Source organism: Cariama cristata, unplaced genomic scaffold, assembly GCF_000690535.1.
Source record: "Cariama cristata isolate BGI_N322 unplaced genomic scaffold, ASM69053v1 scaffold44579, whole genome shotgun sequence".
Lineage (NCBI taxonomy): Eukaryota > Metazoa > Chordata > Aves > Cariamiformes > Cariamidae > Cariama > Cariama cristata.
The window spans coordinates 1-27,500 of NW_009638283.1; the positions used below are offsets into that span (position 1 = coordinate 1).

General features: G+C 41.2%; 1 protein-coding gene across 1 annotated transcript; it reads left to right on the forward strand.

Annotated features, from left to right (window-relative positions):
- Nucleotides 1-58: 58 nt before the first annotated feature.
- Nucleotides 59-27,174, forward strand: ZBTB20 (zinc finger and BTB domain containing 20). The gene is made up of 3 exons (XM_009708650.1): nt 59-287; nt 19,866-21,473; nt 26,030-27,174. Exons 1-3 carry the CDS (start codon nt 59-61, stop codon nt 26,446-26,448), a joined length of 2,256 nt encoding a protein of 751 aa, XP_009706952.1. The 3' UTR covers nt 26,449-27,174.
- Nucleotides 27,175-27,500: the final 326 nt, after the last annotated feature.

Sequence of the window (27,500 nt, forward strand, 5' to 3'; positions counted from 1 at the left end):
GGGGAGGGGAGGGGAGAAAGTTATCTTTAACAGATTCTAAAAATGCCTTTTCCCAAATATGCAGTCAGTCCCTTCAAAGGTCTCTTTGTTTATTTTCAGGAAGAAAACCAAGACAGCTGAAAACCAGAAGGCGTCTGAGGAGAATGAGATTACTCAGACGGGTGCATGCAGCGCCAAGCCGGGCCTTCCCTGCCTGAACCTTGAAGCTGTTCTGTCTCTGAGCCCGGCCCTCATCCACTCACCACATTCACCAACAAACCTGCACACACACACAGGGTCATCTGATTGTGAGTACACCAACACACTGTTGGGTTGTGCCGGGGTTCTTGAAAACAGTCTCCTTACTGTGGACCAGGTTTGCCAGTTGGATGCTCTTTCCATAATGACATGAGCAGGACTTCCTCAGGGTTTATACCTTTTCCCTTTTTTGGGGAATTGCCAGTGAAATAGAGCATTTTGTGTTAAGGTCGTGATAATGTAATCAGCCAGAGGAAGCTGAGAGCATGTTGTTGGGTCAGGTTGTGCTTCTTACAAATTAAGAAGGGAAGACCCCTCAACCGTGTCTCTTCTCAACCAGAGCTGTAGTTATTCCTCTCTAGGTAGTCACATGCTTCTCGTTACCCAAGCGTATCTACTGACTGGGCATTTTCAGCCTGTGCTATATTGCAGTTGGAGAAAAGAAGTGTCTGGCTCTGACACCCAGGGTTGTAAACGATTTCCATGAAGAAAGGGGAGAGTGTTTTGTGGAGAGGATCAGTCTGTAACAGTTTGGAAAATCTTTGTAGACCTGTGTGGTTGTACCAGTTTAAGGCCCTTGTTTTGAGTGCATTCACTTTCAGATTGCTCATCATGGGTTAATTGGCCTTTTGAAAATGTTCTTTCCATTTTGCCAAAATATACAAAAATAAGGGAAGGAATGATTAAAACTGGATTTTGGAAAGTCAGAACTGACTCTGTCAGCTCTTGAAAACATTGTCATTTCACAGTGGTCCCTGCCTGGAAGTCTCTTGGGCGAGAATGTGCAGGGTGATGTGAACCTCATCATTCACTAGTTTTAGAATATATAGTTTACCTCTCCTGCGGTGGTTTTAGGATGTTGTAAAATTTACAAGGGTGGAAAAAAGGAGAAAGAAAGATGATGACACCAGGTTTCAAGAGCTCAGAAGCCAACCAGACTTTGCAAAGGCCTATTAAAAAAAAAAAAAATCAGGGCATGACAATAAAAAAATCAGATTAAAAAGTATGTATATCCTTTTCTTTTTTTAATTTAAAAATCCTGCCTCAGGGCCAAGCTTGGAAGCAGCCGGGTTATAGGGATCATCACTATCAAAATCACTTTAGCTACAATTCATTCCTGTTGGCTTCTGAGTTTCTTCATTATGAGCTTCTTCTAGAGGTCTTGATTTTAATAGAGCTGGTAAACATTGGGGAGACTTTCCTAAATCTCACCTGGTGATTTGGGGAGAAGAAAGATGTCAAATAATTGAGCAGCAGGCAGTATGCAATTTAGTATATACAAGAATTCTCTTCAAATTGGAGATGTCAGGCTCTTTGTTAAAACTGGGGTACAGTTTTGTCTTGTAATGTTTTCTGAAAACAAAAAGCTTGTGAAAAGATGCAAAAAATGAGCAGAACAACAAGAAAAATAATCCTTATTTTCAAACAAAGAATCTCTTTATCCCATTCACAAAGATGAAAGAGTTCATTAGTAAATGGGATTTGAAACCTCAAACTGATGCCTTTTGACAGTACAAATGGAAGCCCGTGAAAGCAACCTTAGGACAGAGGCCAGCAGGGATTGTAGGGAACTTGGAGAATGAACTCCTGCTTTTGCTTTCTGAAGTGGCCAAGTTCAGGGGTGAGGAATATTGGCAGAGGGCATTAGGGGGAGATGGAGCCTGCAGCTCTTCATGCTCTACCTGTTCTGTGGGCAAACAGAGTCTTTTAGACCTCAAAGTTTTTATTGTCCCCAAATCACCTTCCATTCCTACTAAATTCATAATATCAATATGAACAAACTGCAAACCCAGGTTAGATCTCCTTTCATACTGAAGTTGTTTTTTTTCAGAAAAGAAGTTTAATAATAATTTCAGCATTAATATTGTCCTATGTCAGGAATTGTTGCAATTTAGTTCGCAAAATACAGTTATAGAGTCCTGCAAAAATTCAAGAAATGGTAAAGCGTCTTGTAGTGTTGATCTCTGTTAGCTGATTCCATGTCCTTTGAATCCAATGGAAAAACTCCCATTATTTATGATGGGTTATAAACTTTATCAGGCTGTATTTGGTCGGGGTGGTATGCATATAATTAGTTTGGCATGTCCTTGCAAAATATCAATGCCAATTTCTCACATGAACTAAAAATGAGGCATGATTAATATTTACTGCATATTTACTATATAGCTATCTCCCATGTCATGTGTATTTTTTTTAATATTGCCTCAATCCTTAGTGCTGGAATACATTCATTGATCCAAGAGATTAATATTTGTGTCTCTCAACATTTAAAAATGGGCTTCCCTGTCATTACAAATTCCTTCTCCTTACCTCTTGCTTTCCCTGCCTTTTGGACTGATACTTTCCCCTCACCCTAGAATCCATCCCTTTGTCCTTCTCTTCCTCTCCTCCCAGAGCTAGAATGCCACATCTTTTTTCCTCTCAACTTTTGGACCTGTGTTGATGCTTTACTTCTTTAGGCCAGCAACGCTTCCTGTCCTTCTCTCTACCTTCTAGACACTACAGCATTGCTTCTCCTCCATTGCCCAGACCACCATACTGCCTCTACCCGCACAACTGGGCAGATCATACTTCATTTTCAAAGGACATTCTTCATTCTGGTGGGGAGTTTTCTAGCGGATGGTAAATAATTTAAAAATACTTTAAAACTGAAATTAGACAGGAAGTTTGAGATGAATTTTCATTTAAAATATCAGAAATACCCACAAAGGGTCGGCATGGTAGGGTGTATCAATTCTTGGAAAAATGCACTGATGTACAGATGGTTCCATTCTCGTTCATATATCTGGAAAAAAGACTTGGATTTTATGGGCTACCTATTCAAATCAGTTTGAAATCTTCACTGACCATTTTGCATGCACAGTCACTAGTGCTTGGCAGAAAACACCACCACATATTTATTATGAGAAATATTCAGAAGCCAATCTACTTTAAAAAATCAGAGTGCTTTTGGAATGATTCAGATCAGAATACTTTTTCCAAGCATAGGAAATAAAAACTCTATGATAGCCATCTGCTCGTCAACTGTAAAAGGCAGAGGTGAAGAAAGCCTAAGCAATAGCCTGAATGCCAGTCTTACTGAAACAAGTACTTAGCAAAAAAATCTGGGTAAAGTCACATGTGATGCACAACTTAATTTGGGGCTTAATTCTATAGTGTAGTACATTCCACATACTGTTTCTGGTGCCATTTATTCCCAATGAAATTTCATTACTTCTGACCCTTGTAGGACTGGGGTCTAGATTTCTGGATTTGAACATTATGTTATATTTCCAGCACAGATGAATCCTCGAAGCGAAGTCCAGAAACTAGGATGCATTGTGTCCAGTTCCCATCTCTTTCAGTCTTGGGAGATGCTAGCTCACACAATGCAATTGGAGAAACAAGTTAGAGGAAGAGGTGCTTCCTGAAGTAACTGTTTTCATGTAGAGCTTGGCAGATAAAAAGCACCACTTTGAATTAATTTGGAATTAAGTCATAGAGTGGGCTGATAGAGCTCCAAATGAGTTATACCTCTAGCTACTCAGCTGTCACAAACAGATATAGCTACTTACCCAGAAGAAAGGTGTTTGTGCAGAAAACTACAAGGACAAGCATGGAGGCACAGGTTATGGGAAGGTTACAGAGAAGCAAAGGAAAGCACGAGAGACTGGTGCTATTTGCAGTTTTCCATGTATTTTCTTGCTTTTGGATAGAGAATGCATAAAGTTGGTAGGGTCCTAGTTTGAAGGCTGAACTGCCTCAGGTAAAGCTTCCAAAGATTTTGCTGAGAGGGAAGGAAGTCATCAGGACTTGGCTGTATTTAAACTGATTTGGTCTGTATAGGCCATTTACTTCAGGAGCCCTTCAGAAAGCATCTATAACTATCTATGTTTTGGAAGTGCCAAGAGATAAGATCATTTTGGCAGAAACTTTCATGAGTTCTTGGAGATACAATCAGACAAAAACTTCATTCAGGCTCTGATGTATGCATCTTAACAGATGTGTCCAAACTCAAAGGAATCCCATGGGAACAGTGCAACTGAATCTCTTTGTCTCTATTGATAGTTAAAAGAGTTATTCTTAGACATTGGATGGTCCATCTGTGAAGGAATTTGTTCCAGACAAGGGAAAAGCAACATCTTTGCAAAAAGTTTCCATAGGACTGAGAGGCAGGTTGGACAATCATTGGAAAAACTACTGAAGTGATTTTTATGATTTTAGAGAACACTAAATTCTTGCAGAGACCTGAGATTCTAGTAGGGAATGAAAGTTGAGAAGGAAAGTGAGGCATGGATTATTTTTGTAAAATCCATGAAACAATCATTGGCAAGATGTTGAGGTGGGAGAGGACTTTCTAAAGTTATGTTTTAGCAAGGGACTGAGGAGTTTTTATGCATTAAGTAGAATGTGCTTTTTATATAAACACTGTTGGTGATGGACCACATCTGAACCCTTAGTCCATACATGCTCAAGTGACATGGTTGACTTGGCCCAATGCAGCATTTTTTAGCTTTCACAGGATGGGAAATTTGAGGCAGTCTGTTTTCTTTTTCTCCTTCAAAGTTCTGATTTTTGTAGCTTGAAAGCCTTCCGGCATAATGAAAGGCAGAGAGGGAACCTCACAAGGTTTCTGAACTGCACAGAGCATTGAGAGTGGATGTGGAAAGTGGATTTTCATTTTCTTGAGCAGTGAGAGGGATCTATCATTCCCTTCCCATGAATCAGCAAGTTTGATTTGCCTGGGGCTAATGTAGAGGCTAGATGGATCTGAAAGTGGTTTGGCCTCATCTTTATGTTTTAGGTTTCCTATGTTTCTGTTTGAGGTTCTGTGGCAGGAAGAGAACAGTTACATGCCGTTATGGTCTTCCCTCTGCATCTGGAAATTTGTGGCTATGATTCCCTAGAAACTACTCTGGAGCTTTCAAACGATGTCCACTCTCAGAGGGGAGGAGAGGGGCCCTGGTTCTACCAGCTTCCTTGTTTTCAGAGGCAAGCAGTATGTCAATAGTAATTTCATATGTATTTTTGCTAATCTATGTATGGTATGTGTTAGCTAATGCTGAGTATTTTTAGGTTGTTTTTGGTGACTTAAGAAATGATGTATGTTTAGATATCTATTTTAGATGATATAATAATAATGATATAGGCCATTTCTGTAGCACGCTAAGCTGAAAGCAAGGACATCCATAGTTCTCAAATACTGATGTCATGACACATAATTATACTTTTATCTTGCAGAACATTTGAAATTTTGTTTAGTAAATGCTTCTCTTTTTAACAGTCATAAGTGATTTCTATGTCCTGTGGATTTCTATTTCTGTTTATAAGATTATCAAAGAAATATCAACCAGGAATGACTTGTGTTTTTGTAGAAGCAGATATATGTTGCTTGAATTGTGTGGAGACAGAAGTAAGTACAAGTACAGGTATGTAAAGCTCTAAGCTGAGCTCGCCCTGCCTCTGTTGAAAAAGCCATCACAATACACTGAAGAATTGGCGGTGTAAAATGTTGTACTGCTGATAGGAACTGGTCTTTATGTTCCTAATCAGTACACTAAGTGAGTTTTGTCAGGTTGGTCTCTTGGGCTTTTCTTCTCATGAGAAATGACTAATAGCATATGGTACTTCAGTTATGAAGTCAGTATGTTTTCAGAAGCAACTGTGTGACTTTGGAGCCTAAGCTTCACTGATGCATAAATCACTTACATTTATAACACATAGATGCTTTTGAAAATTTGTCTAATTATCCTAAATGTTGATTCTCTTATTTGATGACCCTGTAATACTGGCTTGATGCTAGGTTGTCAGTTCTTGTGGTATTCAGTGCTTTTCTAACTGCGCTCCATTTAGAGAACTCCCAGTGATAATATGCATAATTTCAGCTTTGGTTTAAAACAGCCGTGCAAGTTTCTAGCTTTCATGATTTCAGGGGAGAACTTGAAGATATGTCCCCAGTGTATCTATTCTTTTTAAGTACCAGGGAAAAGGATAAAAAGTCTTGTTGCTCTTTACATTTCCATAGCTTCCATTCTTAAGATTTTGAGATGACTGAGTTGATGACACGCTGAGAGAGTTGGGGTTGTTCAGCCCGAAGAAGCAGAGGCTCCATGGAAACCTTGTAGCAGCCTCCCAGTACCTAAAGGGGCCTACAAGAAAGCTGGGGAGGAACTTTTTACAAGGGCATGGAGTGATAGGACAAGAGGCAGTGGCTTTAAACTGGAAGAGGGAAGATTTAGATTAGCTACAAGGAAGAAATACTTCACCGTGAGGGTGGTGAGGCACTGGCACAGGTTGCCCAGAGAAGCTGTGGATGTCCCATCCCTGGCAGTGTCCAAGGCCAGGTTGGGTGGGGCTTTGAGGAGCCTAGTCTGGTGGAAAGTGTCCCTGCCCATGGCAGGGGGGTTGGAACCAGATGATCTTTAAGCTCACTTCCAACCAAACCATTCTATGATTCTATGATGATACTGTGATACTTCTTTTTGTAAGTCATGCTGCAGCCACTGAAACATGCTGTAACTGTCCAGTAAGATATGTGCAGTCCGTTTCTGAGTTTACCTGTTCCTGTCTCCAGAGTCTGCCCCCCATAGATTTTTATTACCATTCTTTAAGTTCTGAGTATTCTAGTAAATCCTTCCTTTATATATTGGAGGAGTGTTTCAACTGCTTCTGTCATGAAATGAGTGACTGATAAATACTGTACAACTATCTTCGATATATTAAGGTGTTTTGTTGTTTGGAATTTGTTTGGTTTTGTATGTGGGTTTGGTTTGGGTTTTTTTTATAACAGTCTCCAGAACAGTGCTTTCTTCTTGTCCCCCTTGAGCTAGCTTAACTTCTTCTATCATCCTCCATTCTGAAAATTAAAGCAATAATGTCAATTCCACTGCGGAATTTCTGTAGCCTCTTTGATTACCTTTACTGCTTTCGTAGATCAGTAGTCTAGCTAACCCCCGAGTCTACTACTTCCCTACTTCATCTATCAATCCACATAATCTGCAGTATTTCTTAGGCACCGCTCATTGCCCTGTAAGCTTCCTCTGTCTGATGTATTTAAATAATGTTTTATTACAGTGTTTGTCTTTATGCCTTTAGCGGTTTTTTCTTTAAATTTCCTCTTCACCCTACCTAATCTTTGTTTTACATCTAGCCTGCTACAGTTTATGATCAGTTCTATTAGTGTCACTTGGGCATGATTTCCATGTTTAGAAGGATACATTTTCAGCTTTAATGAACTCTTATACCTTGTTATTTAACCATTGTAGTGTTTTCTACTTCCTTATTTTTTGTTGTTGTCCTTGGATATGCATATGGACTCCAATAAAGTATTATTAAGGCCATCTCCCTGCTGATCTTATGGATTTTAATTCCGTATCTTTTCTTCAGACTCTTTCTGGCTAACTTCTACTTCTTTTTTTCATTTTAATAGTTGTTCCTACTGAAGTAGCACATACCAAAACTGCCACTTTATATGATCTGCTTGAAGGATGTCAAACATAATCATGCCAATCATTATTATTTCATGTCTTAACCACGCATGCTACTGCTGTCATCTCCTCTGTCCTAATCGAGTGAGAGGACTAAACCAAATGTACCATTTCCCTAATACGGTCTGCAAAGGGACACTTCATGTAGCAGAGTCAAACATAAAAGGTTTTCCAGTGTTTGACAGGTGACTCTTACTTGAAGGAAACTAAAGCAGCTACATCTACATCTCCTTTTATCCTACTGTGTGGTGTTAAAACCCTGTGTAACTCAATGCTTACATCTTTCTTGGTTAGTCCTTTGCATGCTATAGGGAGACACCTTCCATGCTTTGAGAAACATTGACCAGTGCATTACTCTCCTGGTTTGTTGCAACTACACAACTCCAAAGTTACAGGTGTGAAAACAGACTTGGTCACCTTCTGTTCCTTTTCACTGCTGTGATCTGTCTCATGCTGGAGCTTTTTGCTCTTTTCACCTAGGCTTCCATAGTCACTTTCTCCTCTTTTCTCGTTTGCCTGTGGTAGAGTAGCCATGTAATCTTTGTGCTGTGATCCCGCTCAATAACTTTCGAACAAGGTAGGGCCAGAGCAGTATTCGAATGAGAGAAAACCAAAACAATTCTTGTATTGTTCCTGGCTGAACAAAGAGAGCTCTTTCATTCAAAACATTTTTGAAGTGAAGCCTTTATGTGGTACTGGGAGAGAACCTGAAACGTGAACCCAAGGTACTGTTTAATACCACTTACTAATGTTTATAAAGTGTGCTAGGGGATGTTGTGGGGGAAAATCATTGTATTTCCACAAGAAATATGGTGTTTAATCTACTCCATAGGTGAAAATCAGTTGTAAGCCATCAGAGCGCCACTAAACTCCTTCATCTCCATCAGGGTATTTGCCTTGCAGCCTGGTGCACGGCGGACCACGGTGACGTGTTCTGGCTGGCACTGTGCATTCAGGTTCCTGAGGACGCCAATTACTATTGTTTCTAGAGGGAATGCCATTGTGCCATCTTTTCATTTCTGTTTTCTGTGACTGTTTTCATTGTCCAAGGAGTCATTTACAAGGCTAAAATAACATGAGATCTGGTCTTATGTATCTACCACTCAGGAACTGCAATGCAAAAGAAATTCAAGATCTCTAGTTAATCTGTCAGCACAAATAGCTCCTTGAGGAATTAACTGCGCCTATGAAAAAAAGTGATAAACAAATCCTAGAACCCCTACACATCCCAGCTTTGTTGCGTTAAACACTGAAAGGATCTCTGCCCGGCTGGGATGCGCAATATATACTCTGTATCAATCTGTGACATGTGGCAAAATGCTACTTCTTGAAAGCCCACAAGAGTGAAGTAGTATAAATTAAGAGTAATCTCACAACAGCTATTTTTGTGTTCTTAACCAGTGAAAATGTAAGTGTAGCAATATTGTGCATCTATTAAAAATCTTGAAAGGCTCTTTATAACTAGATGATAGGAGTGATAACATGTAATTTATTGATGTTACACAGATAGAGGAAAAAAAACACAAAGTAGCAATTTCTGTGTGAAAAGGGGTATGATAGAGGAAATAAAAACAGAGCAAGGGACTTCTCCCCCCAGCTTTGTGCCTGTGTGGGCAACCATGTCAACTTTAACAAAAATACCTCGTGCTTTGATCCTACGCAGCATTTCAAAGCAGGGCATATTCCCTGCGTTCAAAACTCCCAGATGCTATCTCTAATGGTTTTGGCTGAGCAGAGGGTAGAATGTGCCTGAAGGCAGACCTGAGAAATAACTCTCATGCACTGTATTAGTATCACCTGTTGGTGTCTGTATGCTTGTGTATACATGTAATTCCAGGGCTTCTTCCCTGGGGGGGAAGCAGTGGGGCTGACAATGTACATCTAACGCTACAGATCCATCTGATGATATCAAGCCACCCATGAATGCTGTGTTCGTGTTTATTGCTTTCGTTTATTAGTTTAAAGCATTCTGCCATACATTTCTCTTCCTATCAAAACTAAGTAGGTGATTTTGGAAATAAGTCTGCTCCCTGAGATTGCAGAGGTCCCACTAAGGACAGAAATTTTCCCTGTGGCCTTCAGTGTCATTGACATGAGCATGTGCTGTCTCCCACTGATATTTAAATCTGAATTATAAGCAGGCCTGAACGCTCATCCCATAAACTCAAAATAAAGAAGCCACAGTCCGAAACAGTATCAATATCTGTCTCACGATATTTCTAAGTTGAAATATTCACCAAAGCACGCAGTTGTACTAGTTAACAATTACCCTTTCACTAATAGATAAAAAGGATAAATGGAAGAAATAACTAAATAAGATCTAGCATTTTCATGTGATAGCTTTCCTCTACTCAGGGCTGAGGCAAAGCCACTAAAAGAGATAAAAGAATCCTTTTCCCAGCTCTGAGGACTGGCATTTACAGTTTTTCTTCCATTCCTTGTTTCTCCCATCAACCAGTAGTTCTGTGACCAAAACAAAATCTCCTACGTTGAAAGATCTTTATCTGGAAACATGGAGGGTGTAAGCGGTGCTCTTCCACAGGCAGCAACTCTCCCACAAAAGTCAGCCATTTCTGACTGCACCCTTTTCCTAACAGACTGCTACAAATACTCCCTGTAGAGGATTCTAGCTTGAATAGAAACCTTCTAAACAGGTAATTATCTTAAGAGGTTTTAATCTATATTTTCCTTTTAACCAGAGCCTACAGGCTTTCAGGCTTACTGTATTTAACCACACTCAAACTGATAAGCTTTTCCTCCTTGTCTTTCTGCCTGGGGGAAAAACCTAACAATACAGGGCAAACGTGAAAGAGTTCATGGAGTAGCAGTTGTCTCTTTTGGAGACATGTTTTAATGTATTTGCACCTATTATCTTTCTAATTTATTCCTCCTCCAGACTCAGTTCCCACCTGCAACCCCAGCTCCTTCTCCTCCCTAAACAATGCCTTTGAGAGAGGGTATAAGTTTATACAGTCCACCACAGCAAGGTGACCAAAAGCAATCCCTGTTCACTTTCCTTACCGGTATTCAGTCTGAAATACACTACTGGGATTTAAACAACAGCCCTTAAAGCAGGTGAAGATATTCTTAATGACTACAGTAAGCTTTTAATCAGGACCATCGAATAGCAAAATAAATCACCTTGTTTGCCTACATTTTCCAAAAAGTTTTTGTTTGGTTGTTTTTTTTTCCAAGAAGCGTTCCCCTATTCTTTGTTTGAGCGAGGAGCGTTCACACCGTAACTTCAGCAGCATTGCTGGCCCATCTCACCTCCTCCCTGTTCCCTGGCTCTCTCGCTCCAGGTCTGCTAGTCCAACGTGCCCTTGGAGTAACAGCATCTGGCACTGCGAAGGAAAACTAGCGGTAGAGGTACCTAGATTTTTAAAGACCCGAACTGCCTTAAACTTACAGCCAGTTAAAACAGTTGGGCCATGCTGGGGCTTGGCAGGATCGTGCGTGAGCTCTCTGGGAACAAGCGAGCGCGGTTGAAACAATTTTGATGTAGAACATGAAAGTGTTCCCTGCTGAAGAAGGGACGAGTGTGGCCTCGTTCGTCTTCCTAGGAAATGGTGCCATCATCTGGCCACGTTGTTTTCTCTGTTTCCAATTACAAGAGGGCAGTTGTACAGTTTTCTCCCTTTACGTTTTAAAAAAGAGCATTAAAATGCTATTTGGTGATTCTGTCTTTTGCTAATGTAAAGAGGTTACAGCTGGCCAGGGCACAGGAATTAGCACCCTTGTAATGATACGGCCAGCCTGTTGAAATCCCTGTTAATGCAACTGTGACAGCAGCCGTGGTGGTTCTTGTTAATGTAGTGTATGTTGCTTGGAGGTGTCGTAGAGAACTACAGGAGAAGCATCCCCCGTCAGTGTAGTCCGTGTCTATGCTAGGGGGATATGATAGTACGGCTGTAGCAGCAGAGGGTCTACAGACAAGGGTGGTGAGAGGAACTGAGAGAAACAGAGTGTGTGTATACATGTGCCAGTGTTTACAGTGGAGATATATTGGACTGCACCCCAAATATGTGCCTAGGAATAAAAATGGCTTTTGAATATACCCTCTTTACTCTAAAGTATCTTTGGAGTTCCTAAAATAGCAAGAATACAAACTAGAGTCAAGGTGAGAAAAGTAAGTACCCTGGCTAAAAATGGAGTATTTCTTTAACTTAAAAATAACTGAATGTGCTGTAATACTTCAAAGCTCTTGGTCACCAGACTGCTATGAGTTGGAGCTAGTTTTTACCAGATGTTTTACAGTTGTGAGTAGGATGCTTACCATAAAGAGGTATAAATGAATCAAGGCACTAGAGCAGTATGAGAGGAAATCTTCATTTTTGTAACCCTGGAGAACAAAATTTGAAGAGCCCTATGGAGTTAATTTTTGATCTTTCTGTTGTATTCTTTATCCAAGGAATGGAAAACAATTTGTTAAGATTAAGGCGGGCAGTCCTTCTGCAGAATTGGGTCCATGATGCTTTCCTTGTTCTACATGTGAAGCAAACTGAGGCACAGACATTGTCCCCTGTGGATTGCAGAGGATTAGCGCTGGTGGACTCCTGTACACTTTCAGGTGAAGCATAGGAAGGTGATTCACTGCTTGGTCCCCAAGCGTGTAAGCTGAAATAGAGGCTTCCATGCTTGACATTGAGGATTTATGCCCACTGGATATAGAAGCAATTTTATGTACAGAACACCTATGGCTTAGTCTTCAGTTTTATGTGAAATGGATATCTCATCATTAGGTAGATGCTAAAAAGGACAGGGCAATTAACTGAATAAATGGTCCATAGGAAATTTGCTGAGCATTCCCTAGTTGCGGAAAAAGCCTGTCTCCTGAACAAAGTTTAAGCAAACTCTTTCTTATTAGCCATATACTCGGTATGTTTGCTCCTTGAAGAATAAGGTTGTGTTTGTGTGTGTGTGCATGCATTTCTGTCTTTCAAATAAATGTAGTTATTAGACTATGAAATTTAGAGAAGTTCGACAGCTTTCAGGACACTTTCAGAATGCAGTGATTCTTTCTTCCATAGAGTGTATTACTGACACATTAAAAGATGTTGTGCTGGTAAAAATACAGTACTTCCTGTTAAATGTAGACTGCTACATATTTTGATTCTAACAACAATCTGGTAGGGTTAGGGCAATTCGTGTAGTGTCATCTGGTGTTTGTTTTGAATAGATATTATAGGAGGAGATAGTGATTTTCAAGATGTTCAAGCAGATGATTGGGTGAAAACTCCATCAAACCTTTAAAGCAACAGAAAGCAAGGGCTGCTCCTGGTCAGATCTCCTGCTGAGGATACAAATGTTCTTCTCTGTTCCTGAAACTCCGTATAGGCTCTTCCTCTTGCAGGCCCCTGCTCAAAATGAGGCCAAATATTCAGGAGAATCAATCTGAGCAGGATTGGCTAAATCAGCCTCTCTAGCATCACTGAGATATATCAAGAAGTCAGCCACTACTAGGTTTTCAGAATTTGAATTCAGGTCAGTTCCTTGAGTGGAAAAAATGTTGCTCCACTAAAATTTGGTCCTAGAGAGTTGGAACCTCATGCAGGACTAATTTTGTGTATGGAAACACTAGATACGAATTTTTGCTCTGTTAATCCAGTTTTATTTTAGAGTAACTAACTTGAGAACAACTGAAAATAAAACTTCATCATTAGGGATAAATCAGATCATTGGAGCTGAAGAAAGCACCCGTGGTTGTGGTGCTAAGTTTGGAACAGGAGACACTAATGTGTGGAAATGAGAAAACTGGAAAAATGGAAACTGTGGGACTATAGTAGCTTTCATATGTTGTGATGGAAATGCCGTATTTCCACTGAACTGTCATGTTTATGCAAGAGCCGAGATTTTCATTCCCAATTAAGGATTCTTTACTGAGACATGCCTTTCTTAAGGAAAATTAGAGTTTTGTTTTGATAACAGGGCTTTGTTTGCTTGGTTTTATTTATCCTATAAAGTCTTTAAAGGGTATCATATATGAAGTGTCTCAGGCAACTGTTTCATTCACCTCACTCAGCTAGAGTACTTTATCCTCTTCAGGGCACTGCATTTTAAGTGAAAGAAGGACAAACTGGATACAAGATGGAAGAAGATAAGAATGAGGAGAGTACATATAACCAGTGAGGGTGACTGGGAGACCTGAGTTTGTATTTTCCAGAAAAGATAGATCTAGAGAAGAAAACTGAGGCACCTTCCAGTACATGAGAGAGTGCTATAAAGAGGAAAGTGGTCACTAGTTCTCTATCTGCTGGAGGAAAGGATGAGTAATTGGTTTCAAAGTTAAATACTAGAAAAACTTTCTTGCTATAAAGATAGTAGATAGTCTGTCTGGGGAGGGAGTGGAAATCCCCCACATTGTTGTTTTTGCAAACACGTTAGACAAATTTGTGGAGATAGTGTCGGTAAATTGTTCCCACCATGAGGAAAAGGAGTAGACCAGATGACTGTCTGAAGAACCTAATGCATCCTTTTGATACAGCCAGGAGGCTGTGGTCATCCAACACTTGGTGTGGCGACCAAAGATTAGAGATTTCCAAAACTACGCATGGTAGAGGAAGAGAGTAAGGAGCAGATAATAATGCTTGTCTCCAGCAGCAGCAGGTTACTTAGGTTTGCAGTGCTCCCAGGAACTAGTGCCTGGATTACAGATGCACAGGGAAACAGCTCCAGAAGCAGGAAGGAAGCCTACCTAACTTCCACATCTTGGTCTTAGCCCAGGGTGTTCTCCCACCTAGGGAGGCACTTGTCCCTTTGATGATCAGAATATAAAGATACCATATTCTATACGAGATATAACACCTCCAACTTTTCTACTGTCTCGCAAAGTGTGTATTCTTCTCAATGCAAGACCTGAGAAGCTTGTCAGGAAGACAAACTAGGCAACAATATCAAGCTAGTTCTCATTAATCTTGTCTAAGTATCAGTGAGATGGGTTGCCAAACAATTTACTAAATGCTACTGCACAAAATTGAGGCAAAAACTCACTCTGTACGTCTCTCAGCAAGCCTACCAATTATCAAGGATACAAGACGATTATTCTCTTTGCCCCATAAGTATGAAAGCAAGACAGAGCCTTTGGGGTTCACTTTGCTAGTTATTCCTGTGAAAGACCACACAGTAAGTTTCCAAGAGCTTGGATTCCAGCGTCCTAGGCAGTTTTGCCTCAAGTGAAGGCTGTGCACTGAGCTACTGCTGAGTTACAGTAGCTGTGGTGGTTTCATCATCACTGGGTTTCTAGAAATGGTAGGCATTACTGTGCAATGAGCTTTGAGATACTGTGATTTTAAAGGACACCAGAGAAAATCAAATTCTGTGATATCTTTCAGTTGTATGCATTAATGCTGTAAGCATTGGCTTTGCAGAAAGGGACATCTAGTGGCTATACCAAAAAAAACTTTACTAAATACATTTTAAAACGTACAACATAGCCATTTATGTGTGGCCTGCAGTCTTCAGTATTCCATACTTCTTTGTAGCTCTACTCCATCATGTGTTTGCTGGGATCATTTATTACGTTTTTGGCAAACAAAAAAAATCACCTTTGCGAGCCACACCTTTCTAGCTTTATGTAGGTCTATGTATGGTAGCTTTGGCAAATAGAAAATTGCCTTCAAGCAACGCTTGATGTACCTCACTGCTGCACTTCCACATTTTCTATAGCATCTTCCAGGAGTCCACTGCCTGCTGTTTCCTTCTGCCATTGCCTTCCCCTTTGGTACTGTACTTCGAAAGGTTGTCATTGTTATTGTCATGGTAAAATCTACTTTCTTTTGAATGCCCATAGCATAAAAGTCAGCAGGAGGGGTGGATGAGATTCAGGGAAACACTAATCTAAGCACTCAGTCATGTATTACACAACAAAAGTTTTTTCCTTTCCCATCCACGTTGTGCTCCTTCTTACTAGTTGAGGATGAATTCCATGCATGTTTCTGAGAATAGCCTGACAGTTTAATCGCTACATTTGCATATGGGCAAACGGAGCTTTTTTCAAAGTTGCACAGTAATATGTTTCACCTTTATGCCATGCCAGCTTCAAATTGCATCCCAGGAGGATTGCAAATGTGCATAATCTGTGCAGTTGTACGGGCTTTTTTTCTTTTCTTTTTTTTTCCTGCTTTTTTCTTTTTTTTTTGTTGTTTTTTTTTTTTTTTGAACTGGCAAACGCCTATTCATTGCCCATCTGGGTAAGAATGGCCTTTGCATTTTCACACCCATTCTTTCCTATATGGTTTGTGAATACCCCTCCAATCAGAACTTGCTTCACAGAAAGGGGACAAAACCATTTTACAGGAGTTTCTCAGAATGAGTCCGCTGGGATCTCTACATCATGTTTACTGGACAGAAAAAGGGAGGGGGAGCACTTAACAAAGACCACTTGAATTTCACAGAAAAGTTCCCACTGTCTCGAGTTTAAAAGAGTGGCAGGTCTGAGAAGAGCCTGAGACAGCAGTCTTTTTCCTGAGCCAGGCATTCTGGGCAGTGACGAGTAGGTGAGTGTGCGCCTGTGTTCGCTGGTCTTGTGAAGAGCTGACACACTTTCTGGCTTGTCCAAGGCCCTAGTAGGCTTTGTCAGAATGTGGCATTTACTTTAGGATCAAACCTACAGTGGCAAGTCCACTTTTATGGGGAGCATCGCTTTTGGACTTTCAGCTTAAAACAGCATACAGTAAGGGACAACCACAAAACTTTCATCTGGACACAGTTTCCTGCAGAGAGGGAGAGGAGCTGCATGGGACAGCAGGTTTTGCTACAGACCGATCTCTGGAATTTGTTAAAGCTGCTGTTTTATACTGCTGTGATTTACATAGTAGCATCTCTGACACTATTGGAAATTATTTGATTGCCTGTACTTTGGATAGGTATGGTATTTAGTGTTGAATGTCAAAGAAGGTGGCCTAGAAGAAACATCCTCAAAATCTCTATTAGCTTTTTTAACCATTTGTTATGTGTCTCTTCCACCCACCCCTCTTGTTTTATCCTTAAGGAGTGAATTTCAGTTGTTTCTCAGTTGAAGAAGTGGCAGATGTTCCAAATTCATTCGAAGGAGTAAAGAAATGAGGAAAGGATTTTTTTTTTAGGGAAAACTGTTGTACCAGTAGCAACCAAAATGTACTCTGTGCCTTTCATGAAGTAACTCAGTTGACTTTGAGACCAGTTCCTATACCTCAAGGTGCATCCTAGATCAGTTCCTATAGGAGAGCTATTCACATCACTCTCATAAATGTGTACAAACCTCTTTTCTTTAGCCTTGATTAACCCCAGCTGGCTGTTTTTGTCAGGTTAGCTAATGACCACATGCATTGTGGCTACACAACTCGTGCTTCCCACAGCCAGGACCTGAGAAAGGCTGCTGAGACTTAAAGATGAACCTTGCCCTTCCTCCTTTCTGTACGTGATTTGTGGATAAGTGGCAGAATTCACTTTCCCAAGAAGTCATCCAGTCTCATGGTGCATATCACACCTTTCTGGAAAGGAATTGTCCTGAGGATGCATTTTTCAGAGTTTTACTCACAAAATTAATTTTATCTGCCAAGGTGCATAGAAACAGAGTAAATCTCTTTGCACCTGCTCAGGTCAAAAGAGCTGTCCACAGCATCTCTGGTATGTGTGGAATATTCCACCTTGCGCATGTGCAAGGCAGGGTTTTTGGTTTATTGAGTTAGACTGCTGCATATTTCTTATTATCAAATGCCGCATTCGACAAAGTAGAACATAAGCTAGAGGTCACTCCCTTTTCCAGAAGCACGTCTTAAAGACATGTTTGCATGAAGAGGGAGCCCTAGGGTCAAACCAAGTAGTGATTGATACTTATTGATGAAAAGATTTCTAGCATACTGATAGGCAACCAGTCAAAGGGAGATGCAGATAAATGTGTAGCTATGCAATCACTTGCCATGGCCTACAGTAGGTCTTAAAAAGAAGTGTCATCTATTTATGATTAATTTTCCACCCTTCTGTTTCCCGACCAGTACAAAGCTTTTACCAAATTCTTTTCCTTTCAGATGAAGGATTTTGACTTTTTATGTAAATATATTTTGAATCCTTGTGTGACCTGACATGTTGGGAAGGGAAGCATCTGGAACTGCCCTGGAGGCCTCTGGAGAATGACTGTATCTGGAAGGAGGAGGAAATACACCTCTTCTGTATGTTATTTTGTGTAATATCAGTTGCAGTGCTCCTGAAGGAACATCTCCCAGTTTCTAAGATGTTTTTCCAGTCCTATGATCAGTCTCATGAGAGGAGGAAGATCAGGTTTCCTGGCAGAGCTTATGAACAAGACAGATGTAATTCAGGACTTGTAAATCACCTCCATGATACTGTTAGTGGTTTCCTCCTTGTTTCTGCTATGTGAGTGTCCCCTCCAGTGCTCTAATCTCATATGGAAATTAGTACCCCTCTGATACTGGCACGTTTACATCTGTTAACATCAGACTTCTTCAGGCAGCTTGACCTCATCAAGATTTCCAGTTCCTGATGTTTGTGCTTCCCTTTTATCATTCAGCTACTTCAGACAATTAAAATAACCACCTATGTCCAAGGTGGTTTCTCTGAACCACCAGAATTGAGGGTGCTTGAGATGTCAGGAGTGGATAAATGGGAAGGAAAAGGCAGAGCAGGAAGGACGCCACATTTCCCTGCACGTTGCAGGGAGTAGTGTTCTACTGCCTGTGTATGAGATGTAAAGCACCCTTTAGGCTGGAGCAGAGGGACATTGTTGGGCTAAAAGGCATGTATATGACACCGCTTTCAATGCCATTTATTCGCTCTGTATATTTCTGTTAAAACAGATAGTGACAATAAGCTAGTTTAATTTACTCATGCGTCTCTACCAAATTTCACTTTTGGATTCTCACATATGAACAAGTAATTGTGGCAAGAGGAGTTATAGCTTTGGTAGGAATATTCAAGACAAAGTACCTGTGATTTTGCTTTACTTTCCTCTCTGTACTTTTTTGGGAACCAAGGCAATGCATGTACTACAAATGCTAAGAGAAAGAAGTTATTAATAATGTTTTATTTGTTTTCCACTCAGAGGGCAGTTGGTTCTTCATAGTTAAAAAGTGAAACAATAGTTTCAGACCATCAAAATCTAAATACATAAAAAATGAGTAAAGGACGGGAAAGGAAATGAAAAAGCATTAAAACCAAAGCAAGCAAGATGGAGATCGGAGAAAGTGGATTGAGGGATTAAGAAGTTACTTTTTAGTCACTTGTAAAAGTTAATGTTGAAGGATGTGTTGGATCTGTACCTAAATTGGTTATGTGCTTTTCTAAACTGTTCTCTTATTTAGATTATTCAGCCAAACTAAGACAAAGTCTTCCTTGGAGTAAATGTCTGTAATTTTCCAGTTTCTGTCAAGTAAATAACAGCAGGAGAACATTTGTTTTTACATGATGGCATTCTGGTGCCCGTCAGAACTTGGGATATGCTAAAAAATTAAGGGGACAGCTCATGTTAACTTTTTGCTTTGGGTTCTTACAGAGGATTGTTTGTTACTATTGGGTAGCAAATGTTCTAAACCACAACCCCAGACAAAACTGTACGTGGGATTTTAGGAACATTTACAGCCTAAATCTTGAACCAGATTTGGATTTTACAAAGTGACTGCCAGTTTTTTTTGATACAATTAACTGTACTGTAAAACACAGGATCCAAATTCCTTAAAATACCAATCTAAATAGAAATCACATTTTCCTATAGACTCTTTGTGTTAACAACTTGGTGTAAAGGGCCATTAAAGTAAGAATCTGATCTTTTCTGGCATGGGTCCACATGTGAACAGCCTAAAATCCGGCTTTAATCCATGTGCTCAGTGTTTACAATTGGCTGGCTCTAGGCTTTTTAAGGCCAGTTGAAGTGATAGGAAGTCCAAGACCCAGGAATGTGGTTGGAATTTAGGCCCAGCTACACCTGTCTGTGCTTTTGTCCAAAATTTCAGAACTTGAGCTCCTGCAAATGAGTAGCAAAGTTTACTTCTAGCCTTACAGAGATGATGTCTTCTTATTGGTGCCTTTGTATGTAATTTTTACAGTATAATCTGTTTTGTTTAACCAGTGGGCAGTCACCTTCGCCAGTGCCCTGACTGTGGCTTTGTAGAGGACAAGCTCAATCTGTTCGTTTTGGTTTTTTTTTTTTTGTCATCTGCTTTGCTACAGGTAACATCAGTTGCAAGGGGATGACAGAGCGCATTCATAGCATCAACCTTCACAACTTCAGCAATTCTGTGCTCGAGACCCTCAACGAGCAGCGCAACCGTGGCCACTTCTGTGACGTGACGGTCCGCATCCACGGGAGCATGCTACGCGCCCACCGTTGTGTGCTGGCGGCTGGCAGCCCCTTTTTCCAGGACAAGCTGCTGCTGGGCTACAGCGACATCGAGATCCCCTCAGTGGTGTCAGTCCAGTCTGTGCAAAAGCTCATTGACTTCATGTACAGCGGGGTGCTGCGGGTCTCACAGTCGGAGGCCCTCCAAATCCTCACAGCTGCCAGCATCCTGCAGATCAAGACTGTGATTGATGAGTGCACAAGGATTGTCTCACAAAATGTGGGAGAGGTCTACCCGGTGATTCAGGATTCTGGCCAGGAGACACCCAGGGGAACACCTGAATCAGGCACCTCAGGACAGAGCACCGACACAGAGTCTGGGTACCTGCAGAGCCATTCGCAGCACAGTGTGGACAGGATCTATTCGGCCCTCTATGCCTGTTCCATGCAAAATGGCAGTGGAGAACGCTCCTTTTACAGTGGAGCTGTGGTCAGCCACCATGAAACAGCCCTGGGGCTCCCCAGGGACCATCACATGGAAGACCCCAGCTGGATTACCCGGATCCACGAACGGTCACAACAGATGGAGCGGTACCTCTCCACCACTCCAGAGACCACACACTGCCGCAAGCAACCACGCCCTGTCCGAATTCAAACTCTGATGGGCAACATCCATATTAAGCAGGAGATGGAGGATGACTATGACTACTATGGCCAACAGAGGGTGCAGATCCTTGAGCGCAATGAGTCTGAGGAATGCACTGAGGACACTGACCAAGCAGAAGGCACTGAGAGTGAGCCCAAAGGGGAGAGTTTTGACTCGGGAGTCAGTTCCTCCATTGGCACTGAGCCCGATTCCATGGAGCAGCAGTTTATGGCTGGTCTGGGCCGAGATGGACAGCAAGAACCTTCTCAAGCAGATCAAAATGACGTCCCTGCTGATGGCACTCAGCCGCAGCAGCAGCAGCAGCATGTAGATGCCAACTCTTCCTCGCCAGAGAGAAGCAATGACGTTGAAATGGACAGCAAAGTGCTCACAGTCAATAACAGCACCGAAAAAGGGGCTTTGCAGCCTTCTGTCAACACAACTGTTGCCCAACCATTGCCAACCACACAGATCTACTTACGCCAGACAGAATCCCTCACCAGCAATCTGAGGATGCCACTGACTCTGACCAGCAACACTCAGGTCATTGGCACAGCTGGCAACACCTACCTGCCTGCCCTTTTCACCACACAGTCTGCTGGCAGTGGCCCTAAGCCTTTTCTCTTCAGCCTGCCCCAGCCTTTAGCTGGCCAACAGACACAGTTTGTGACAGTGTCCCAGCCTGGCCTGTCAACCTTTACTGCCCAGCTGCCAGCCCCACAGCCCTTGGCCCCATCTGCGGGCCACAGCACAGCAGGTGGGCAAGGTGAAAAAAAGCCTTACGAGTGCACTCTCTGTAACAAGACTTTCACCGCCAAACAGAACTACGTCAAGCACATGTTTGTACACACAGGTAAGAGTGCATCCCTTTGGCTTATACATGAAGCCAGAGAAAGCCCTTGACAAACATGGACTTAGATTCTGTTTCCCAACCTACCAACCCCCAGCACAAACAGGAGAGAGAGGTTATCCAGGGAGCTGGTATCACTGAATACTTTCCGAGCTTACGGCACTGAAGTTGGGCCCCTTCAGAAACGTATAGATCCCTTATAGTGGCCTAACTGAGCATGATGCAGAAACAAGCTCATTTTACTTGGACTAAAATGTGTCCTGCACCCATCCAAGGAAATGGTATGCATTTGTTGTCCCCTGCAAGCTGATCAGGCAACATTAAGTAGCAGGAGCATGAGCAAACTAAAAAGTCATTAAAGAAAAACTGTATCTACTAAGAAAGGGCCAACCCCCTGTAAATTTTATAGCTACAGGGGTTTAAGTTCAAGTGACGATGATTGGCATGAGTTTAGGGCAAGTTCATTCCTGGTGGAGTGCAGCAGTAGGTCCAGGCCTGGGTGTTACACACACTGCCACATATTTTCTAAATCTCACTTATTCCTATCAGAAAGTAAATATGGAGTTTTTCCGGGAAGTTTTTCTGTACTTCACTGAAGCTGATTGCTGTAATCCCCTGTCTCTCGATAAGTCAGATGTTTCCCTAGCTGTGAGTACAGAAACATAGGGCTCAATGAGAAAAATTTAAAATAATATGTGTAGAACACAACATCAGCACCCTTTTTGCTTAAAATGCAACTGCTTTAGTATATGGTCTTTTGAGACAATATAGGTAACCATATTTACTACTGAGCGAAAACTGCTTTTTCTAGCTTTGTCAAGTTAGGAGGCTTCAAAGCAAGGAGATATATGTATCTTACATGGAGAAGCTATCCTGGATTCAGGACTAAATTTGTCTTGCTTTAGCCCTCAGCTCATTCTGACGTTGGAGAGAAATTCCGGTTTAGAGAAAGAGTAAATATTTCTCTCACCAAGCAGTGGTTTTGTTAACGTCAGATCTTAAAATAAATACTAGCTCTGTGATACATGGAGTAGAACCTGGAGAAATTGCCCAAGGTATGGAAGAAATGTTAAGTCATGCTTCCCCATTGTATCCACTAGATTTCACTTCCATGTGTGGATGTAAACTTTTAACTTCTCTTTGCCTATAATTATCACTTAAATGGAAAATTCCTCTAGACATCTAAGGCAGATGTGTACATGTACATACACAGAAAGGTCAGCTTCTCAGGACTGGTACAAAATGTATGATTGCAGGGATCAAGAATCCCGAATCCCAAGATTACCCTTTGTGTCTGTTTATGTTCTCCATCTTTCTGTTGTGGATGAGTAGCTAAACAGTTATCTATATAGAGTACTATGTAGATAATGTTGTGTTACTCAGAAAAACTCAGTGTTACTTCAGAACACTGTCAAATATATCTGCCTACATCCTTGTTCCAAAAGCTAGAAAGGCTTTTTCACAAACAACTTCACTGAGATTAGGTGCTTTATTTCCCCTACCCCCACTGTGCACTGCATTTGGTATTTGAAGGCAGAAAAAAAATAATATTGGAAGATCTGACCTAAAATATTCCTAGCTACCACACATAAAGTCAATCAAGGAAACTGATAGGTATCTCCAATCATGAATTAATATTTTATTTGTGTGGGTCTGAGAATGCCCGAAATAATGAACTTTAGTGGCAAGGAGAGATTTGGGTAGATAAATGATTTCAAAGTTCATTTAGGAACAAACTGGCTCCTGGAGTGTCTGGGAGAATAATTGCATGTTAACCAACAGAGGGCAGGGCTTCAGAAAACCATTCTGAAAATAACCTTTATATGTATAGCCTCAGAGAAAGCATATCTGCTACCTTGTCTAGTGCTGGACAGGATCATTATGAAAACTGAGGGGAGACAGCTGTTCCGACTGTCAGGGTGACTTTTCTCAGCTCTGTTGAAAGAAGCCAGACAAGGTGGCTCTGGAAAAGATCCACTGAAAAGGGGAAAGATTTGGGAGATGCAAATGTTTGAATTAGTCTTGCTGTTTGGAGGGCTCACAAGAGAAGCCATGGAGGAATCTCATCATAAACCAGAGTTCAACAACCTAAAGGCCTCACATTCTCTGTGTATTTTTATGCTTCTGAAAACTACGCTGTGATGTAGCTTTTCATGTGATGGAAACCTACCTCCCTACATGGAGACAAACATACTAGAGATGGATGTTTTTCCATGTTCCCTACAGACTGGCTTTAATGTATCTCACAATGTTGTTCTCCGAGACATGCAACGTTGTGGAAATACAGTGCTAGAATGCATGCAGGGTCTGTGCACCTTATAAGCCATCATTGCCTTCTCCTACACATCAAGCTGTGATTCATATTCGAGAACTGTCCCACATTGCTGTCTAAATGCAGCCAAATATGAATTGAAGAACCAAAAGGAGGAACTTGCACATTTAATTCCCTGACCGAAGTTTTCTCTAACTTGAAGGAGGAGAATTGTGGGAATAAAGAATCTACGGTGCTCACTCGGGAAGCACATACATTTGCATACAAAAAAGAAAACCTAAAAAGTTTTGAGATCCTTAGGAGAGGAGAAATCCCAGGAAGGTTTTGAAGCTAAGGTTAGAAATCCAGAACCCAGTGTATCTTAGAAACATGTGCAGGCAAAAATTAGGGTGTTTTTATAGCATAGTCTTAACAGGGTCTAGAGCAGAGGAGACCTACTTATTACAAACTCTGGGACATATTTTGCCTAAGGCAAAAATGAGCATTGTAAATATAATCAGTCTCTTGTAAGTTAATCAGACGTTATTATAGCTGACACATTATCATTTTCCACATACGTGTCAAGCATATTGGCCTGTCTACACTCAACACACTACTATGTTTGGCCAAGCCAGCAGGAAAGTAAGGACTTAATGTGTTTTGATGAAGTTTCTTTCACCAGGTAGGGACAAACTCATCATTGGTGCAAGGAAGAGCAGCATGTGGATTTCATTCACAGATGTCACTATCATCTGTGCAAACTGTGAAATAAAAAGAAACAGAGACTCAGGGGAGATAAAAAAGTAGATCCTTCCCATTCAATCCATATTAATTATCTCCTCTTAAAATTGAATACAAGTAGCATATTGTAATCTCACTATACAAAGAGTAAATGATATATTACCACAGGTGTGTGATGGTCCCTGAAGATTGACTCTTCAGGATTTAAAACAGTGCCAGACAGATTGTAAAAAGGAGGAAGCAGGATGTCTGTAGGAAAAAAAAAAAAAAAAAAAAAGAAAGGATCTCTGCCGGAGGGGAAATTGCAGAATGACCAAATGACCAAAGGAAAATCATTTCCAGTCAGTGAAACAGAAGATCATTTTGATTGTTACAGAGCTATGGTACTGTCTCTCTCTCTGACAGCTTTGGGGATGATGAATTACCACACCTGAAACATACCACAAGTTATTCAAAAAACAAATTAAAAAGCAGCTTTTGGTCAGGCATTCAAGGTGTTGGGTATTGTCTACATTATCAATCCAGCAACATATCGTGAAAGTGTTACCTGATACCATGAAACATGAGGCTGTGGCATTGTCTCCCAGAAGAACTCTGAGCATGAGGAGAAATTAAGAGTAGTCTATATGTGCTCAGCTAAGTATTTTTTTTCAGTTCATCCTGGTTTGTCTGGATATGATCAGAATTCATTTATATGAGTTTCCAGAATCAGTTTTAGAACAGCCCTGGGCACACAAGGCAATGTGATAGATGACATAATTATTTTATATCTCTGGTTTACCTGATAAGGTGTTTTATTTAATTGGCAGTCAAATCATTTAAATTTCATGTATGTTACACTGGAAGTTTATCTGTTAGGCTGCCCTTTGCATGGTACTGGCTGGCCTAGGCATTTCTATGTACTGAAGTTCTCTTTTCAGTTAGTCTTAACTCATGCTTCAGCTATGAGATTTGACCAGAAAAAGGGGCACAAATAGAAACCTCTTATAAAGCATTGGATTGCTTTGGCAATCTCTGGCATTTCTCTTCTGAGGAATTTGAAGCAATTTGACAAAACCAAGTGTGTTACAGGTCAGCTCTCTAGTATAATCACTAGCTTTGTCCATGCCTTTATTGCATACAGGTAGGGAGATGGAGGCACTGAAAGGTAAAGTAACTTAAGATCTGTCTAGAAATGAGCGCAAGGAGCAAGGCAGGGGCGTAGGCAGGAGAGGCTGTGCCATTGAAGCTGGGGGTAGATGCCAGGACCTTTTAACTCTAGTCTTGTCTTTGTCAGTCCCTACTATATGCACTTGAAGAAATCACCTGAGCTCCTTTTTACTGTATGTGGACTGGGAATACCTACAGCCCCCTTTGTAAAACATTTTGAAACCTCTAGTTGCAAAAAATGTTGTGTATCAAAACACGCTTATTAACAGAATTGCTCTTTCTTAACCAGAACACCTCTCCAAAGAGCCCTGTGAGACTTACCATTAGTTTATTACAGAGTCGTACCGAACTGATTTAATTTTACTATCTTTTTTTTGTCTGTTTTTCTTTCTTTCTCTCTTTCGTTGGTAATGGGCAGGTGAGAAACCCCACCAATGCAGCATCTGTTGGCGCTCCTTCTCTTTAAAGGATTACCTAATCAAACACATGGTGACGCACACTGGCGTGAGGGCGTACCAGTGCAGTATCTGCAACAAGCGCTTCACCCAGAAGAGCTCCCTTAACGTGCACATGCGCCTCCACCGCGGGGAGAAGTCCTACGAGTGCTACATCTGCAAGAAGAAGTTCTCCCACAAGACCCTGCTGGAGAGGCATGTGGCTCTGCACAGTGCCACCAACGGCACGCCTGGAGCCACTGGCACTGGCGCGAGGGCTGTCCCTGCTGGAGTGGTGGCCTGCACGGAGGGGACCACGTACGTCTGCTCTGTCTGTCCAGCCAAGTTTGACCAAATTGAGCATTTCAACGACCACATGAGGATGCATGTGTCAGATGGATAAGTAGAATCTCTCTCTCTCTCTTTGTTATGAACAAAAAAATAGAAACAACAAAAAAGCTATGGCACTAGAATTTAAGAAATGATTTTTGTTTCATTTTTACCTTTATTTTCCTCCTTTTTTTGGGTTCGTTTCGTTTTGTTGTTTTTGTACTACATGAAGAACTGTTTTTTGCCTGCTGGTACATTACATTTCCGGAGGCTGGGTGAATAATAATTTTCCCAGCCTCCTTCGGATGGTGGCCTTAAGGCCAGGTAGTGCTTCATGAGCTCCACTGGTTGGATCTCTAGCTACTGGCCTCTAAATACAACCCTTCTTTACTACAAAAAAACAAACAAACAAAAAAAAAACACAAAAAAAAAATCAAAAAACAGACAGAAAAAAAAAAATTTCTTTTTTCTCACTTGTGAAGAGCACTACAAAAAAGAAACAAAACAAAATATATTACAAATCTACAAGGCCTACTGTCGTTATAAGTACACCGCTCGCAGTGTTTCAATGGACATAATTCACAATGCTGACCGCTTTTGGACTTCACAGTATCCAGTTAGAACTGTGGAATATTTTGCTTCTGGTTGAGCAGCAACCAGAGGAAACAAGGCCCTGCTGGTTTCCACCACGTGTCTGCTTTCTTACACACACACGCATCCACAAACACACAAAAGGGCTGAGGGGAGTGCAAGGCAGTGTGGCTTGGATAATGTGGAGTCCCTGCAGGGTGAGGAAAAAGAATCAGAGGTTCCTCACCTGGATTCTGCTCCATCCCACGCTCTCTGGCGCACCCTCCCCGCTGCTTTTCCCATACCACCACCACCACCTTACAGCAGAAACCAAGAAGATTCAGACAACGAGCAACGGTGGCTTTTTTGTAATTTATTCAGTGTCTTCGCTGAGCCCAGGGCCTCAGCACAATCAAGAGGGACTTTCACAGAAGACAAAGAGAAACACAGAGGAAAATCAAAGATATCAGAGGTTGCAACCTATGGATCTAGGTACAAGAGAAGGGTTAGTTCCCACAATCTTTGCAAAAAAAAAAAAAGTTGCATCAGGATTTA

Bases quoted from the DNA above. Each gene is read 5' to 3' on its own strand.
- ZBTB20 (XM_009708650.1), top strand. From the start codon at position 59: ATGCAGTCAGTCCCTTCAAAGGTCTCTTTGTTTATTTTCAGGAAGAAA. The intron at 288-19,865 runs GTGAGTACACCA...GCTTTGCTACAG, and splicing joins ACACACAGGGTCATCTGATT to GTAACATCAGTTGCAAGGGG. The intron at 21,474-26,029 runs GTAAGAGTGCAT...GGTAATGGGCAG, and splicing joins GCACATGTTTGTACACACAG to GTGAGAAACCCCACCAATGC.